At 38.1% G+C, this 19,578-nt stretch overlaps 1 protein-coding gene across 2 annotated transcripts in view; it reads left to right on the plus strand.

Moving 5' to 3' along the window:
• The window catches only part of GRAMD1C (GRAM domain containing 1C), a 102,518-nt gene that overhangs the window by 35,331 nt on the left and 47,609 nt on the right, over window positions 1-19,578 (plus strand). For both annotated transcript variants that reach the window (XM_078453015.2, XM_078453016.2), the window contains exon 6: window positions 7,110-7,190. In XM_078453015.2, coding sequence (XP_078309141.2) covers window positions 7,110-7,190 — 81 coding nt within the window. The remainder of the gene's footprint in view (window positions 1-7,109; window positions 7,191-19,578) is intronic.

Genomic DNA, 19,578 nt, shown 5'->3' on the forward strand with positions numbered 1-19,578 from the left:
TTATATCCTGCAACTTTGCTGAATTCATGGATCAGTTCTAGCAGTTTTTTGGTGGAATCTTTAGGGTTTTCCATATAGAGTATCATGTTATCTGTGAAGAGTGAAAGTTTGACCTCCTCTTGGCTGATTTGGATGCCTTTTATTTTTTTGTGTTGTCTGATTGCTGAGGCTAAGACTTCCAATACTATGTTGAATAACAGTGGTGAGAGTGGACATCCCTGTCTTATTCCTGACCTTAGGGGGAAAGCTCTCAGTTTTTCCCCATTGAGGATGATATTAGTGTTGGGTCTTACATATATGGCATTTATGATCTCAAGGTATGATCCTCTATCCCTACTTTCATAAGGGTTTTTTTTAGAAAGGATGTTGTATTTTGTCAAATGCTTTCTCTGCATCTATTGAGAGGATTATATGGTTCTTGTCCTTCCTTTTATTGATATGATGAATCACATTGTTTGTTTTGTGGATATTGAACCAGCCCTGCATCCCAGATGTAAATCCCACTTGGTCATGGTGAATAATTTTCTTAATGTATTGTTGGATCCAGTTGGCTAATATTTTGTTGAGGATTTTTGCATCTGTTCATCAGGGAAATCGGTCTGTAGTTCTTTTTAGTGGGGCTCTGTCTGGTTTTGGAATCAAGGTAATTCTGGCTTCATAGAAAGAGTTTGGAGGTTTTCCTTCCATTTCTATTTTTTTGAACAGCTTCAAGAGAATAGGCATTAACTCTTCCTTAAATGGTTGGTAGAATTCCCCTGGAAAGCCATCTGGCTCTGGACTCTTGTTTTTTGGCAGAGTTTGATTACTAATTCGATTTCTTTACTGGTTATGGGTCTGTTCAAATTTTCTATTTCTTCCTGTTTCAGTTTTGGTAGTTTATATGTTTCTAGGAATTTGTCCATTTCTTCCAGATTGCCCATTTTATTGGCATGTAATTGCTCATAATATTCTCTTGTTTTATTTCTGCTGTGTTGGTTGTGATCTCTACTCTTTCATTCTTGATTTTATTTATTTGGGTCCTTTCCATTTTCTGTTTGATCAAACTGGCTGGGGGTTTATCAAGTTTGTTAACTCTTTCAAAGAACCAGCTTTTGGTTTCATTGATCTGTTCTACTGTTTTGTTTTGTTTGTTTTTTCGTTTGTCTGCTTGTTTTGGTTTTAATAGCATTGATTTCTGCTCTAATCTTTATTATTTTCTGTCTTCTGCTGGTTTTGGGTTTTATTTGCTGTTCTTTTTCTAGCTCTTTAAGGTGTAAGGTTAGATTGTGTATCTGAGACCTATCTTCCTTCTTTAGGAAGGCCTGAATTGCTGTATACTTCCCTCTTATGATCACCTTTGGTTTTGGGCCGTGGTGTTATCATTTTCATCGGCTTCCATGTACTTTTTAATTTCGTCTTTAACTTCTTGGCTAGCCCTTTCATTCTTTAGTAGGATGTTCTGTAGTCTCCAAGTATTTCTTATCTTTCCACATTTTTTCTTGTGGTTTATTTCAAATTTCATAGCATTGTGGTCTGAAAATATGCATGGTATGATCTCGATCTTTTTGTATTTGTTGAGGGCTGATTTGTGTCCCAGTGTGTGATCTATTCTGGAGAATGTTCCATGTGGACTGGAGAAGGATGTGTATTCTGCTGCTTTAGATGAAATTTTCTGAATATATCTGTTAAGTCCATCTGGTCCAGTGTGTCATTCAAAGCCATTGTTTCCTTGTTGATTTTCTGTTTAGATGATCTGTCCATTGTTGTAAGTGGGGTGTTGAAGTCCCCTACTATTATGGTATTATTATCAGTGAGTTTCTTTATGTTTGTGATTAATTGACGTATATATTTGGGTGCTTAACATTTGGAGCATAAATGTTTACAATTGTTAAGACTTCTTGGTGGATAGACCCCTTAATTATGATATAATGCCCTTCTTCATCTCATGTTACAGTCTTTATTTTAAAGTGTAGATTGTCTGATATAAGTATGGCTACTCTGGCTTACTTTCAATCTGAAGGTGTCTTTAGGTCTAAAGTGGGTCTCTTGTAAACAGCACATAGATAGATCTTGTTTTCTTATCCATTCCATTACCCTATGTCTTTTGATTGGAGCATTTAGTCCATTGATGTTTAGAGTGAGTATTGAAAAATATGAATGTATTGCCATTATGTTTCTTGTAGAGTTGGGAGTTTCTGGCGGTGTTCTCTGGTCCTTTCTAGTCTTCGTTGCTTTTGGTATTTTTTTTTCTGTCTTTTCTCTCCTCAGAGAGTCCCCCTTAAAACTTCTTGCAGGGCTGGTTTAGTGGTCATGAACTCCTTTAATTTTTGTTTGTCTGGGAAACTTTTAATCTCTCCTTCTATTTTGAATGACAACCTTGCTGGATAAAGAATTCTTGACTGCATATTTTTCCAATTCAGCACATTGAAGATATCCTGCCACTCCTTTCTGGCCTGCCAAGTTTCTGTGGATAGGTCTGCTGCAGACCTGATCTGTCTTCCCTTGTAGATTAAGGACTTTTTTTCCCTTGCTGCTCTCATGATTCTTTCCTCGCCTGAGTATTTTGTGAATTTGACTATGATATGCCTTGTTGATGGTTGGTTTTGTTGAATTTTACGGGAGTCCTCTGTGCTTCCTGGATTTTGATGTCTGTGTCTTTCCCCAGGTTAGAAAAGTTTTCTGCTATGATTTGCTCACCTAACCCTCTACTCCTTTTTCTCTCTCTTCATCTTCTGGGACCCCCTGTGATTCTGATGTTGTTCCTTTTTAGTGAGTCACTGATTTATCTAATTCTTAAATTGTGCTCTTTTACCTTAGTCTCCCTCTTTTTTTCTGCTTCATTATTCTCCATACATTTGTCCTCTATATCGCTGATTCACTGGTCTGCCTCATCCATCATTGCTGCCATGGCATCCACTTGAGATTGCAGCTCAATTATAACATTTTTATTTTATTCTGACTAGCTTTTACTTCTCTTATCTCCACAGAAAGGGATTATAATCTATTTTCGACCCCAGCTAGTATTCTTAGTATCGTGATTCTGAATTCTGCTTCAGACATCTTGCTTGTATCTCTGTTGATTAAGTCCTTGGCTGTTGTTTCTTCCTGCTCTTTTGGGGCAAATGCCTTTGTTTCGTCATTGTGAAGGAAGAAAATGAATTAATAAGGTGAAAAAAAATAAAATGGAAACATTAAAAGCAACATAAACACACAAATCAAATAAATGATGCTAGATACTGGTATGTTTTGTCTGGTAATTGAAAGGAGCTTGATAGATTAGAGAAAAAGGGGAAAAAAGATAAAAAGTAAAGAAAATAAAAAAAGAAAAACAAAAAAAAGCAAAACTTTTGAAAATTTGAGAAAATGAATACAGTGAAATAGAATAAAGTGAAATGATGGAAGTAAAATAGAATTTGAAAAATTTACAAAAAAGTAAAAAATATAGTATAAAAATAATATTTTAATAAAAATTGAAAATAAAAATTTTTTCTCTTTCTGTATTCAAGAAAAAGAAAAGAATTGAAAAAGAAAGAAAAAAAAGACAATTGAATAGATGGAGCAGCAGACTGAAATACAATTGAAATTACATGTTTTCTCCTAGAAGTCAAAGTATGAAGTACTTTATAGTCCATAAACTAAGCAGGCGGAGAGATTTGTGGTGATCCTAAAGAGCGAGGTTGGCCCAGTTGGTCTGGGCTTAGTGTAATGGCTCCATTCTCCACTAGATGGCACCACTTAGCTTACTGGGGGTGGATTGTTGTGGCGCTTGTAGGTGTGTATGCGCATGCGCAAGAGGGGTGAAAATGGTGTCACCCAGCTACCAGTCTCTAGTATCGGAACTATGTGCTCTCCCCGACCAGTAATTGTGCACCTGTCTTTTGTCCCCGGCTTCTGTCCACTTCCTGCTTTTACACTGTCTGTGTCCAAGCCATCAGGTTGCCAGGAGGCACCTCCCTCCTGAGTTTTATCTCAGATGTGGCTCTGTTCCCCGACCCCTCACTTCTGAGGGACTGCAGCTTTAACCCTCTCAGATCCTCTGGGAGAGGGTCTCACCGAGCAATGGCCAGATGTCATCCACATCCAGAAATGTTCTCAGGTCCATGCTGCTGCTGATGCCCATCGACTGCTGCTGGGTGCCAATCTGCCCCAGAAAAAGTTCACGCAATCGTGTAGCAGCAGCATTCTAGGGATTGTGGAAAATCACAACACATGTCTGGCACCAGGCTTCACCCTTAACGACCTTGTTCTGGCACCAGTGAATGTGGTCGTTCCCTGGGGTCTGCTGGGACTGGGTGGTCGCACAGCCTCTACCAAATGTCCTTCGAGTAGTGGGACCACTTCTCCCTGTGTGACCTGAGGATCTCCTGCAGTCCACTCTGCTCCTGGGGATTCGCCTTTCCCACCAGAGCACCACCAGGTATTGAGCTGTGGAGTTTCAGACTCTGTGCTCCCCCTGTTTGTAGAGTCTTAATGCAATTTAAACCCTCCTCTTTCGCCCTTTATAGTTCAATCCCTGAGGCTGTTTCCACGTTTCCACTTTCTTTCCAGCTGCTTTTGGCGGGGGTGCTTTTCCCATACTCTCCTCCCATCTCTGTCCTCTCTCTGCAAGCAAAAACAGATCCCTGACCTCCGCAGCTTCTCTCTTCCCCAGTTTACCTCTCCATGCTGTGTACCTGCTGAGTTCTGTGGTTCAGGTTGTGCAGATTGTTGTGTTAATCCTCATATCAGTTTTCTAGGTTTGCAGGATAGTTTAGTGTTGATCTTGCTGTATATCATGGAAGTGAGATGCAGAAAAAATTTCCATGCTGTTCTGCCATCTTGGCTCCTCCCCTGCTTTGTTTTTAAAAGCAAATTCTAGGGGCGCCTGGGTGGCTCGTCGGTTAAGCGTCCGACTTCAGCTCAGGTCATGATCTCACGCTCTGTGAGTTCGAGCCCCGCATCAGGCTCTGTGCTGACAGCTCAGAGCCTATAGCCTGTTTCAGATTCTGTGTCTCCCTCTCTCTGTGCTCCTCCCCTGTTCATGCTCTGTCTCTCTCTGTCTCAAAAATAAATAAACGTTAAAAAAAAAAAATTAAAAAAAAAATAAAATAAAAGCAAATTCTATCTTATACGTGTTGTTTTTCAGTTTTCCTTTCTTAAAAAGAGCTTAACAGTTTTTGGAGTTACAGGTTAGCACATACAGATAGAGCTATTTCTGTTTATACATGTGCTGTGTAGTATTTCATAGAATGAATTTACCATGGTTTCCTTGTTCTAATGTTAGTTCATTTCCAATATTTTGTTATTACCCACCAGTGCTGCAGTGAACAGCCTGACCATGCCTTCTAGAGCTCATGTATGACTTTTCCTCACATATTTGGTGAAATTTCAGGGTCAAGCATTTTAATTTTAATAGCAACTGGCATTTGCTGAATATATTTGTTCTAAGACACTGTGTTAAGTTCTTTACATATATTTTCTCATTTAATTTTTACAAAAGTTTGCTACTATAGTTATTCCCATTTTGCAGATGAGGAAACTAAGGAAAAGAAAAGTGACCCAAGGAACTAAGACCTGTAGAACTAAGTGGTAGATTGTATGCATGAGTGGATAAAGTAGATTATAAGTTATTTAGTTTAAGACGTGGGAATTAGTAAGCATAAGACAGTGGTGAAAGAGAGATGAGGAGGTTTTTCTTATCTATATACCTGAACAAAAAGGTTGCAAGATTATTACAATACAAAAAATACAAAAAAAAAAATGATTTGGGTCTAAGAAAATGAGATAGAGGATAGTAAGTAGTCATCGTTAAGTTACATATTATGTATGTAATTGTATTTGGAAAATCTAGATATATGCTTGTTATGAAAAATTTTCCTTTATGGAGTATATATATATAGCAACATTTCAATTTACTAACTAGAAAATAGCACTTTAAAATCTTTCTATGAAAAGTATAAACACCCAAAACATTATTTGTTTGACATGTTATTTAACAAATCAAACAACAACTGAGCTTTCTCATCCCTAAAAATAACCACTCAGTCATAAAAAGTAACTAACTATGGGGTCGGAAGAGATGATACACTGAGAGACTGTCGTTAGTGCTGTCACTTGTCAGATTTTCTCATAAAAGCCTATTTCAAAGCATGACTTTGCAAAATCAATTAAATGCAGAGGAAGAGATAGAGCTAAAACCAAACATAGAATTATAGATTGAAACATGCTATTTTTTTCTATAGCATCCAAACCAAAGTTAAGTTTTAACATGGGAGTGTTATATATATATAATTAGTAGAAGTTAACTATTTCTGGATTTTTCAGAAGACTATGAAAGATGATATTATTTGAAATTAAGATCTTTAAAATAGGGCACCTGGGTGGCTCAGTTGATTAGGTATCTGCCTCTTGATCTCAGCTCTGGTCATGATCTCACTGGTTGTGGGTTTGAGCCCCACATCAGCCTCCATGGTGGTGGTGTGGAGCCTGCTTGGGATTCTCTCTCTCTCTCTCTCTCTCTCTCTCTCTCTCTCTCTCTCTCCCCCCCCCCCGCCCCGTCCCTCCCCTGCTTGCACGATGTGTCGTCTCTCTCAAAATAAATAAATAAATGTAAAAAAAATTTTTAAGATTATTTTAATAGTTAAATTACATGTACATCAATATCTACCTATTTCAAGCTCCTTTCCTGAGTAAATATTGATAAAATTGTACTTCCTGTAAGATACAATTTTTAAAGATACCTCGTTCATGTACCAGTTACCTGTTTTTCTTCTCTTTTAGCAAAGAGTGAAACAAAAGTAATATATAGGGGCACGTGGGTGGCTCAGTCGATTAAGCATCCAACTCGGCTCAGGTCATTATCTCATGGATCATGCATTCAAGCCCTACATTGGGCTCTGTGCTGACAGCTCAGAGCCTGGAGCCTGCTTTGAATTCTGTGTCTCCCCCTCTCTCTGTCCCTTCCCCGCTCCCACACACTCTCTCTCTCTCTCTCTCAAAAATAATCATTAAAATTTTTTTTTAAAATATAAAGTAGGTAATGGTGTCATATTAGTTTGCTTTCACCATAGCAAGTGCCAACAGATCCTCATGACACTCCTTCCCACTTTTTTTTAATGACACTAAAATCATTGTTCTGTTTTTCTTTGCAGTTTTTCTTTACATCTTTTGGTGCCAGAGACAGAAGTTACCTCAGTATCTTTAGGTTGTGGCAGAATGTACTATTAGACAAGGTAAGTGTTCATACCAGAGGCAGGTACTTATTATAATGGCAACATCCCAATGTGTACCTCAACAGTGTTTGTGAGTTGAAAGTTCCTTTTTATGTTTTTGGAGTTAATTTTGACTAGACTATTGAAATTCCAAGAAGAAACTCGAAGCAAAATAGAATCCATAGTTATGTTAAGATGTTGATTGTATAGTAGTCTCCCCTTTATCTATAGGGGATATGGTCCAAGACCCACAGTGGATGCCTGAAACTGCAGACAGTACTGAAACTAATATATATGTTATGTTTTTTCCTATATGTGCATACCTATGATAAAATTTAATTTGTAAATTAGGCATGGTAAGAGATTAATAAAAATAGCTACATAGAATAATTGTAACAATATACTATAATAGAAGTTATGTGAATGTGGTATCTTTCTCTTAAAATACCTTATTATGCTATACTCATCTTTCTTCTTGATGATATGAGATTATCAAATGACTGCATGATGAAATGAAGTGAGGCAAATGACATAGCATTGTGATGTATTGTTGTGCTACTTATTCTGATGGTATGTCAGAAGGAGGACAGTCTACTTCCTGTGATTGACTTCGGGTAACTAAAACTGGGGAAACTGAACTTGTAGATAAGGGGGGAGGGACTACTGCAAATCCTCAGGGTAACAACCAAGAAAATAGCTTTAAAAATATAGTAAAAGAAATATGAAGGGAATTAAAATGGTACACTAGATCTATTTCACACATAAGAAGGCAGTAATGGAAGAATAGAGGGACTAACAAGATATAAGACACATAGAAAAAAATAGCAAAATGGCTATTAAACATAGCCATTAAATCATTAAACATAAAAGATTAAGCACTTTAATCAGAAGGCAGAGGTAGGCAGAAAGAATGAAAAAAAAAACTTGATCCAACTATATGCTGTCTATATGAAATATGTTAGATTTAAAGATACAAACAGATGGACAATAAAAGGATGAAAACAAAATATACCATACAAATAGTAACCAAAAGAAAGTTGAAGTGACTGCGGTAGTATCAAACAAAATAGACTGTAAAACAAAAATTAATAGAGACAAGGAATAATATTTTATAATACTAAAAGAGTCAATCCATAACAATTTATAAACTTATATACACCTAATAACAGAGCCCTAAAATACATGAAACAAACCTGGCAGAATTGAAGGGGGAAACAGACAATTCAACAATAATAGTTGGAGATTTCAACACCCCACTTTCAATTATATGTAGAACAACCAAGGAGATCAACAAGGAAACAGAAGACTTGAACAAAACTATAAACTAACTAGAACTAAAAGACATCTAAGGGACAGTCCACTCAAAACAGAATACACATCCTTCTCAAGTATACATGGAACATTCACCAGGACAGACAATATGCTAGACCATAAAAGAAACCTTAGTAATTCAAGAGTATTGAAATAATACAGTGGACCACAATGGAATGAAATTAGAACTCAATAACAGATGTTTGGGAAATTCATAAAAAGTGGGTATTAAATAGAACATTCCTAAATAACCAGAGTCCAAGAAGAATTCACAAGATAAATTAGAACATAGTTTGAGTTAAATGAAAACAAAAAGACAACATACTAGAACTCATGAGGTACAGTTAAAGCAGTTCTAAAAGGGGGATATTATAACTATAAATATCTATATTATAAAAGAAGAATGATTTCAAATGAATAACCTAACTTTTCACCTTAAGAAATTAGAGTAAAGAAAACACACTAAACTTAAAGGAAATAGAAGCAAGGAAGTACTAAACATTAGAACAGAAGTGAATGAAAAAGAGATTTCAAAAAGATGATCAACAGAACCAAAAGATTTTTCTTTGAAAAGATCAATAAAGTGGACAATTTTTAGCTAGACTGAACAAGAAAAAAGTATTAAAATTATTAAATTCAGAAGTGAAACTGGAAACATTACTACTGACCCTACAAAATGAAGAGGATTCAGGAAGATGGCGGCGTAGGAGGACGCTGGGCTCACCTCGTCCTGCTGATCACTTAGATTCCATCCATACCTGCCTAAATAACCCAGAAAACCACCAGAAGACTAGCAGAATGGACTCTCTGGAGCCAAGCATAGACAAGAGGCCCACGGAAGAGGGTAGGAAGGGCGGAGAGGCGGTGCGCGCTACACGGACTGGCGGGAGGGAGCCAGCGCAGTGGAGGGGCAGCCCGCCTGGCAAGGCAGAGTCTGGCTTGCAAAAGTGGAGGGGGCGGACTGCATGAGTTCTGATGGCCAGCGGGACTTAACATCTGGAATGTTATAAGTCAACAGCTCTGCTCAGGGGGTGGGAGGGTGAGAGGACAACAGGAGGGAGAGGTGTAGAGCCCTGGAAGACAGAGCTCTGCTGACCAGGAACAAAGGCGCTGGCCAGCGCCATCTCCCTCTCCCATCCCCCAGCCGAAACCCCAAAGGGAACCAGTTCACCAAACTTGCTTGTGCACTGCGCAAACACCCAACGCTGTGCTTCTGTGGATTCATAACTCTGACAGGTTGGCCTCCCTCCCGGTGCTGCAGGGCCGGTGCTACAGGGGACCACCCACAGCAAAGCTAGCTGAGCCTGCCCCTCCCACTCCTGTGCACCTTGTGGATCCACCCCGGTTAATACGCCAGATCCCATCAAAGCAGCACCACAAGGCTGGCAGTGTGTAAGTAGCCCAGACAGGGGCCACACCACTCCACAGTGAGTCCTGCCCCTGGGAGAGAGGAAGATAAGGTACACACCAGTCTGACTGTAGCCCCAGTGGTGGGCTGGGGACAGACATCGGGTCTGACTGTGGCCCCGTCCACCAACACAAGTTACTCCATACAGCACAGGGGAAGTGCCCTGCAGTTCCACGCCACCCCAGGGACTATCCAAAATGACAAAACGAAAGAATTCTCCTCAAAAGAAACTCCAGGAAGTAGCGACAGCTATCGAATTGATCAGAAACGATTTAAGCAATATAACGGAACAAGAATTATAATAATAGTCATAAAATTAATCGCTGGGCTTGAAAAAATTATAGATAACAGCAGAGAATCTATTGCTACAGAGATCAAGGGACTAAGAAATAGGAGGAGCTAAAAAATGCTATAAATGAGGTTCATAATAAAATGGAGGTGACCACAGCTCGGATTGAAGGGGCAGAGGAGAGAATAGGTGAATTAGAAGATAAAATTATGGAAAAAGAGGAAGCTGAGAAAACAAGATAAAAAAATCCAGGAGTATGAGGGGAGAATTAGAGAATTAAGTGATGCAATCAAACATAACAATATCCATATAATAGGAATTCCAGAAGAGGAAGAGAGAGAGAAAGGGGCTGAAGGTGTACTTGAACAAATCATAGCTGAGAACTTCCCTGATCTGGGGAAGGAAAAAGGCATTGAAATCCAGAGGCACAGAGAACTCCCTTAGACGTAACTTGAATCGATCTTCTGCATGACATATCATAGTGAAACTGGCAAAATACAAGGATAAAGAGAAAATTCTGAAAGCAGCTAGGGATAAACATGCTCTAACATATAAAGGGAGACCGATAAGACTAGTGACAGACCTATCTACTGAAACTTGGCAGGCCAGAAAGGAATGGCAGGAAATCTTCAATGTGATGAACAGAAAAAATATGCAGCTGAGAATCCTTTATCCAGCAAGTCTGTCATTCAGAATAGAAGGAGAGATAAAGGGCAAAAACTGAAGGAATTCATCACCACTAAACCAGCCCTACAAAGAGATCCTAAGGGGGATTCTGTGAGTGAACTGTTGCAAGGACCACAAAGTACCAGAGACTTCACTACAAGCATGAAACCTACAGACATCACAATGACTCTAAACCCATATCTTTCTATAATAACACTGAATGTAAATGGACTAAATGCTCCAACCAAAAGACATAGGGTATCAGAATGTATAAAAAACCAAGACCCATCTATTTGCTGTCTACAAGAGACTCATTTTAGACCTGAGGACACCTTCAGATTGAAAGTGAGGGAATGGAGAACTATCTATCATGCTACTGGAAGTCAAAAGAAAGCTGGAGTAGCCATACTTGTATCAGACAAACTAGACTTTAAAGGCTGTAACAAGAGATGAAGAAGGGCATTATATAACCATTACAGGGTCTATCCATCAGGAAGAGCTAACAATTATAAATGTCTATGCACCGAATACGGGAGCCCCAAATATATAAAAGAATTAATCACAAACATAAGCAACCTTATTGATAAGAATGTGGTAATTGCAGGGGACTTTAATACTCCACTTACAATAATGGATAGATCATCTAGACACAGGATCAATAAAGAAACAAGGGCCCTGAATGATACATTGGATCAGATGGCTTGACAGATATATTTAGAACTCTGAATCCCAAAGCAACAGAGTATATTTTCTTCTCGAGTGCACATGGAACATTCTCCAAGATAGATCACATACTGGGTCACAAAACAGCCCTTCATAAGTATACAAGAATTGAGATCATACCATGCATACTTTCAGACCACAATGCTATGAAGCTTGAAATCAACCACAGGAAAAAGTCTGGAAAACCTCCAAAAGCATGGAGGTTAAACAACTACTAAAGAATGAGTGGGTCAACCAGGCAATTAGAGAAGAAATTAAAAAATATATGGAAACAAACGAAAATGAAAATAAAACAATCCAAACACTTTGGGATGCAGCGAAGGCAGTCCTGAGAGGAAAATACATTGCGATCCAGGCCTATGTCAAGAAACAAGAAATCCCAAATACAAAATCTAACAGCACACCTAAAGGAAATAGAAGCAGAACAGCAAAGACACTCCAAACCCAGAAGAAGAAGGGAAATAATAAAGATCAGAGCAGAAATAAACAATATAGAATCTAAAAAAACTGTAGAGCAGATCAACGAAACCAAGAGTTGTTTTTTTGAAAAAATAAACAAAATTGATAAACCTCTAGCCAGGCTTCTCAAAAAGAAAAGGGAGATGACCCAAATAGATAAAATCATGAATGAAAATAGAATTATTACAACCAATCCCTCAGAAATACAAGCAATTATCAGGGAATACTATGAAAAATTATATGCCAACAAACTGGACACCCGGGAAGAAATGGACAAATTCCTAAGCACCCACACACTTCCAAAACTCAAACAGAAAGAAATAGAAAACTTGAACAGACCCATAACCAGCGAAGAAATTGAATCATTTATCAAAAATCTCCCAACAAATAAGAGTCCAGGACCAGATGGCTTCCCTGGGGAATTCTACCAGACATTTAAAGCAGAGATAATACCTATCCTTCTCAAGCTGTTCCAAAAAAACAGAAAGGGAAGGAAAACTTTCAGACTCATTCTATGAAGCCAGCATTACTTTGATTTCCAAACCAGACAGAGACCCAGCAAAAAAAGAGAACTACAGGCCAATATCCCTGATGAATATGGATGCATAAATTCTCAATAAGATACTAGCAAATCGAATTCAATAGCATATAAAAAGAATTATTCACCATGATCAAGTGGTATTCATTCCTGGGATGCAGGGCTGGTTCAACATTCGCAAATCAATCAATATGATACATCACATTAATAAAAGAAAAGATAAGAACCATATGATCCTGTCAATCAATGCAGAAAAAACATTTGACAAAATTCAGCATCATTTCTTAATAAAAACCCTTGAGAAAGTCGGGATAGAAGGAACATACTTAAACATCATAAAAGCCATTTATGAAAAGCCCACAGCTAATATCATCCTCAATGGGGAAAAACTGAGAGTTTTCCCTCTGAGATCAGGAACACGACAGGGATGTCCTCTCTCACCGCTGTTGTTTAACATAGTGTTGGAAGTGCTATCATCAGCAATCAGACAACAAAAGGAAATCACAGGCATCAAAATTGGCAAAGATGAAGTCAAGCTTTCACTTTTTGCAGATGACATGATATTATACATGGAAAACCCGATAGACTCCACCAAAGTCTGCTAGAACTGATACATGAATTCAGCAAAGTCGCAGGATACAAAATCAATGTACAGAAATCAGTTGCATTCTTATACACTAACAATGAAGCAGCAGAAAGACAAATAAAGAAACTGATCCCATTCACAATTGCACGAAGAAGCATAAAATATCTAGGAATAAACCTAACAAAAGATGTAAAAGATCTGTATGCTGAAAACTATAGAAAGCTTATGAAGAAATTGAAGAAGACATAAAGAAATGGAAAAAGATTCTGTGCTCATGGATTGGAAGAATAAATATTGTCAAAATGTCAATACTACCCAAAGCAATCTACACATTCAATGCAATCCTAATCAAAATTGCACCAGCATTCTTCTTGAAGCTAGAACAAGCAATCCTAAAATTTGTGTGGAACCACAAAAGATCCTGAATAGCCAAAGTAATTTTGAAGAAGAAGACCAAAGCAGGAGGCATCACAATCCCAGACTTAAGCCTCTACTACAAAGCTATAATCATCAAGACAGCATGGTATTGGCACAAAAACAGACACATAGACCAATGGAATGGAATAGAAACCCCAGAACTAGACCCACACACGTATGGCCAACTCATCTTTGACAAAGCAGGAAAGAATATCCAATGGAAAAAAGACAGACTATTTAACAAATGGTGCTGGGAGAACTGGACAGCAACATGCAGAAGATTGAAACTAGACCACTTTCATACACCATTCACAAAAATAAACTCAAAATGTGTAAAGGACCTGAATGTGAGATAAGAAACCATCAAAACTCTAGAAGAGAAAGCAGGAGAAAACCTCTCTGACCTCAGCCGCAGCAATTTCTTACTTGACACATCCCCAAAGACAAGGGAATTAAAAGCAAAAATGAACTATTGGGACCTCATGAAGATAAAATGCTTCTGCACTGCAAAGGAAACAACCAACAAAACTAAAAGGCAACCAACCGAATGGGAAAAGATATTTGCAAATGACATATCAGACAAAGGGCTAGTATCCAAAATCTATAAAGAGCTTACCAAACTCCACACCTGAAAAACAAATAATCCAGTGAAGAAATGGGTAGAATACCTGAATAGACACTTCTCTAAAGAAGACACCCAGATGCCAACAGGCACATGAAAAGATGCTCAACCTCACTCCTAATCAGAGAAATACAAATCAAATCCACACTCAGATATGACCTCACCCCAGTCAGAGTGGCTAAAATGAACAAATCAGGAGACTATAGATGCTGGTGAGGATGTGGAGAAACGGGAACCCTCTTGCATTGTTGGTGGGAATGCAAACTGGTGCAGCCACTCTGGAGAACAGTGTGGAGGTTCCTCAAAAAATTAAAAATAGATCTACCCTATGACCCAGCAATAGTACTGCTAGGAATTTACCCAAGGGATACGGGAGTGCTGATGCATAGGGGCACTTGTACCCCTATGTGTTTATAGCAGCACTCTCAACAATAGCCGAATTATGGAAAGAACCTAAATGCCCATCAACTGATGAATGGATAAAGAAATTGTGGTTTATATGCACAATGGAATACTACGTGGCAATGAGAAAGAATGAAATATGGCCTTTTGTAGCAACGTGGATGGAACTGGAGAGTGTTATGCTAAGTGAAATAAGTCATACAGAGAAAGACAGATGCCATATATTTTCACTCTTATGTGGATCCTGAGAAACTTAACAGGAACCCATGGGGGAGGGGAAGAAAAAAAAAAAAGGTTAGAGAGGGAGGGAGCCAAAACACAAGAGACTCTTAAAAACTGAGAGCAAACTGAGGGTTGATGGGGGGTGGGAGGGAGGGGTGGGTAGGTGATGGGTATTGAGGAGGGCACCTTTTGGGATGAGCACTGGGTGTTGTATGGAAACCAATTTGACAATAAATTTCATATTTAAAAAAAAAAAACAAAATGAAGAGGATTCTTACCATGAACATTGTATGCCAACAAATTAGTCTAAATGAAATGGACACACTTGTGACTAGAAAGTCATAAAACACTGCAACTGACTCAAGTAGAAATGAAAAATCTGAATAGACCTATAACAACAAAAGAGATTGAATTAGCAATAAAAAAAAAGTCTACCTACAAAGGAAATCTCAGGTCCAGATGGCTTCTTTGGTGAATTGTGCCAAATGTTTACAGTAGAATTAACATCAATCCTTCACAATGTATTTCAAAAAATAGAAGAGGAGAGAATACTTCCCAACTCAGTCATTGAGGCCACTGTTCCTTTGATAACCAAAACCAGACAAAGAACATCACAAGAAACCTACAGGACAATTTTTATGTTCATTGTGTCTCTGTTCATTTTGTCTATGATTATAGACATAAAAATGCTCAACAAAACCAAACCAAAATCCAAGCCAATTTAGCAAAACAAATCCAGCCACATATAAAAATGATTATATGCTGTGACTAGGTAGAATTTATACAGGTGATTCAACCTATGAATTTCAGTCAGTGTAATACACTATATTAGTAGAATAAAGGACAAAAACGACATGATCATCTCAATCAATACAGAAAAAATGTGACAAGAGCCAACATCTTTTCATGATAAAAAAAAAAAATTAAGTGGGACTAGCAGGGAATTTCTTTGATCTAATAAAACTAACATACTTAATGGTAAGAGATCAATGCTTCCCACCTCAGGTCAAGAACAAGACAAGGATGTAGTTTCTTACCATTTCTTTCTTCCTTTCTTTTTTTTTAATGTTTATTTTTGAGAAAGAGAGTGAGAGTGTGTGTGTGCACACACGTGAGAGCTGGGGAGGGGCAGAGAGAGGGAAACAGGATCCAAAGCCTGCTCAGCACTGACAGCAGAGAGCCCTAGGCAGGGCTTGAACCCATGAACTTTGATATCATGACCTGGGCCAAATTACAATCTTTCTTTTCATTGCTATTCAACATTGTATTGAAGGCTCTAGCCCGGGAAATTAGGCAAAAAAAAAAAAAAAAAAAGAAGGAAAAGACATCCAATTAAAAATGAAGAAATAAAACTATCTCCACTGGTAGATAGTATGTTTTTGTATATGTAAAATTCTAAGGAAATCCATAAAAACCCATTAGAACTAATAAGTTCAGCAAGTTGCAGAACATATGATCAAAATACAAAAATCAATTATATATTTCTATACACTCAAAATGAACAATCCAAAATTAAAAAAAAATAGTTCATTTATACATTTTTTTTTTAACTTTTATTTATTTTTGAGAGACAGAGAGAGAGCATGAATGAGGGAGGGGCAGAGAGAGAGGGAGATATAGAATCCGAAGCAGGCTCCAGGCTTTGAGCTGTCAGCACAGAGCCCGACACGGGGCTCAAACCCGTGAACTGTGAGATCATGACTTGAACCGAAGTTGGATGCTTAACTGACTGAGCCACCCAGGCACCCCAAAAATAGTTCATTTATAATACTATCAAAAAGAATAAAATACTTGGGAACAAATTTAACAAAAGAACTTTAAGATGAACACTGAAAGCTACTAAATATTGTGAGAAGAAATTAAACAATACAAGTGAAAAGAGTCTCATGCTCATGGATCAGAAGACTTGATATTGTTAAGTTGGCAATACTCCCCAAATTGATATGCAGATTCAGTGCAATCCCTATCAAAATCCCAACTGGCTTTTTTTTTTTAAAGAAATTGACAAGCAGATCCTAAAACTCATATGGAAATGCAAGGTACCCAGAATAGTCAAAACAATCTTGAAGAAGGAGAATAAAATTAGATGAATTAGTCTGTTAGGGCTGCCATTACAAAATACTACAGACTGGGTGGCTTAAACAGCATAAATGTATTTTCTCACCCTTCCAGAAGCTGAAAGTCTAAGATCGTGGAATGGGCTGGGTGAATTTCTGGTGAGACCCCTCTCATTGGCTTGCAGCCTTCTCACTGGTTTTCCCTCTGTTCATGCACATTCCTGGTATCTCTTCCCTTTTTTTTTTTTCATTATTTTTATGTGGGTTTTTTGTTTGTTTGTTTTTTTGAGAGAGAGAGAGCATGAAAGCAGGAGAGGGGCAGAGGGAGGGAGAGAGAGAGACTCTTAAGGAGGCTCCATGCTGGGCATGGAGCTCAACGTGGGCCTTGAACTTAGGACAGTGAGATCATGACCTGAACCAAAATCAAGAGTTGGATGCTTAACTGACTGAACCACCCAGGCACCCCAAGGTATCTCTTCCTCTTATATAAATACCAGTCCTATTAGGTTAGGGCCCCACCCTCATGACTTCTGTCTTAGCTCAAGCTGCTATAACAACATGCTGTAGACTGGGTGGCTAAAGGTACAGAAATTTATTTCCTCATAGTTCTGGGGGCTGGAAGTCTGAAATCAGGATGCCAGCTTTGGTTGGGTTCTGGTGAGAATACTTCTTGCTTTCTCATTGTGTCCTGACATAGCAGGGAAGGAGAGAGAGAGCCAGAGCCAGAGTGAGCAAACTTTCTGGTGTCTTTTCTTATAAAGGCACTAATCTTATCATCAGAGTCCCGCCCTCATTTACCTCATCTAAACCTAATTATCTCCCAAAGGCCTCACCTGCAAATAATATCACATGGGGAGTTAGCACTTCAACATATGAATTTCAGGGGGGAGGACACAATTCAAACCATAGCAACTTCATTAATTTTCTCCTTAAAGTCCCTGTTTTCAAATATAGTCACATTGGGGGGTTAGGGCTTCACATATAAAATTTAGGAGAATGCAATTCAGTCCATAACATTGGAGGACTTGCACTTTTTTTTTTTTTTTTTGATGTTTACTGTAAAGCTGCAATAATCAAGGCAGTAAGTTTACTGGTGTAAGTCTAGACATATACATTAATGGAATAGAATGGAGAGTCCAGAAATAAAATCTTACACTTACCAGGCTTAAATTGATTTTTGACAAGGGTACCAAAATAATTCAACAGGGAAAGAAGTCTTTTCACCAAATGGTGCTGGCACAACTAGATAGCACATACTAAAGAATGAATTTTGATTCCTACTTTAGATGGTATACAATAATTAAGTCAAAATGGATCACAGACTTAAATGTAAGATCTTAAAGTATAAAACTCTCAGAAGAAACTGTAGCTGTGAATCTTTATGACTTTTGGATTAGATAGTTGTTTCTTAGATATGATACCAAAACCTCAAGTGACAAAAAAATAAATTGGACTTTAATTCAAAACTTTTACACTTGAAGGTATCCATCAAGAAAGTGAAAAGACAACTCAAGGACTAGGAGAAAATATTTGCAAGTTATGTTTCTGATAAGGCATTCATATCTAGAACATAGAAGGAACTATTACAACTCAACAACAACAAAAAGACAAATAACCTATTAAGAAAATGGGCAAAGGATTTGAATAGTCATTTCTGCAAAGATCTACAAATGGCGAGTAAGTGCATGCAAAGATGCACAATGTCATTAGCCATTCGGGAAACATAAAACCACACCAAGATCCTACTTCACATTCATTGGGACAGCTAAAATAAAAAGCAGACCTTGACAACAGTTAAGGATGTGGAGAAACTAGAGCCCTCATACATTGCTGGTGGGGTTCTAAAATTTTGAAAACTGAAAAAACAGTTTGGCAGTTTTTATAATGTTAAACAGAGTTTTTGCGTGACCCAGCAATTCCACTCCTAGGTTTTTATGCATGAGAATTGAAAGCATATATTCACACAGAAACTTGCACTTGAAGGTTCTTAGCATTATTCACAAAGCCAAAAAGTGGAAATATCCTAAATGTTCATCAACTGATGAATGGGTAAACAGAGTGTCTATTCACAAAATAGAGTATTATTCATCAATACAAATGAGGGAAGTAATGATACATGTTACAACATAGATGATCCTTGAAACATTATGCTATGTGAAAAAAGCCAGTCCCCAAAGAACATATATTGCATGATCCTGCTTTTATGAAATGTCCAGTATAGGCAAAGTCATAGAAGTAGAGAGTAAGTTTGTTTCCAGGAGGAGGGAGAAATGAAAAGTGACTGCTAATGGATTTGGGTATCTTTTGGGTGTATGAAAATGTTCTAGACTTAGTGGTGATAATTGTACAGCTCAGCATATGCTAGAAACGTCTCAATTGTACATTTAAAGTAAATTTTGTGATATGTGAATTATAGCTCAATAAATCTGTCGTTTTAAAAAAAATGGCTTGGGGGGTGGTGTAGAGATTTCCAGCTGGTAAGAAAGGCTTCTTTGCAGCTGAAGCTTAAACATTGGAGGCCAGAACTTTACCTCCTCTCCTCCCCACTCTCCAGCTAAGCCACTCACTGGAGTGGACAAATTGTGGCCTTTGTGGCTCTTAGGGTTGAATGGTTTTCGAACTTTGGGGCAGCTGCTGAAGTTACGGTCTACCAAACAGTGCCCCACTTGGCTGCTTTCACTTTCTCAGAGTGCTGGGGACACGGAGAAG

The sequence above is a fragment of the Panthera onca genome, chromosome C2 (genome assembly GCF_046562875.1).
Source record: "Panthera onca isolate mPanOnc1 chromosome C2, mPanOnc1 haplotype 2, whole genome shotgun sequence".
NCBI classification, from domain to species: domain Eukaryota; kingdom Metazoa; phylum Chordata; class Mammalia; order Carnivora; family Felidae; genus Panthera; species Panthera onca.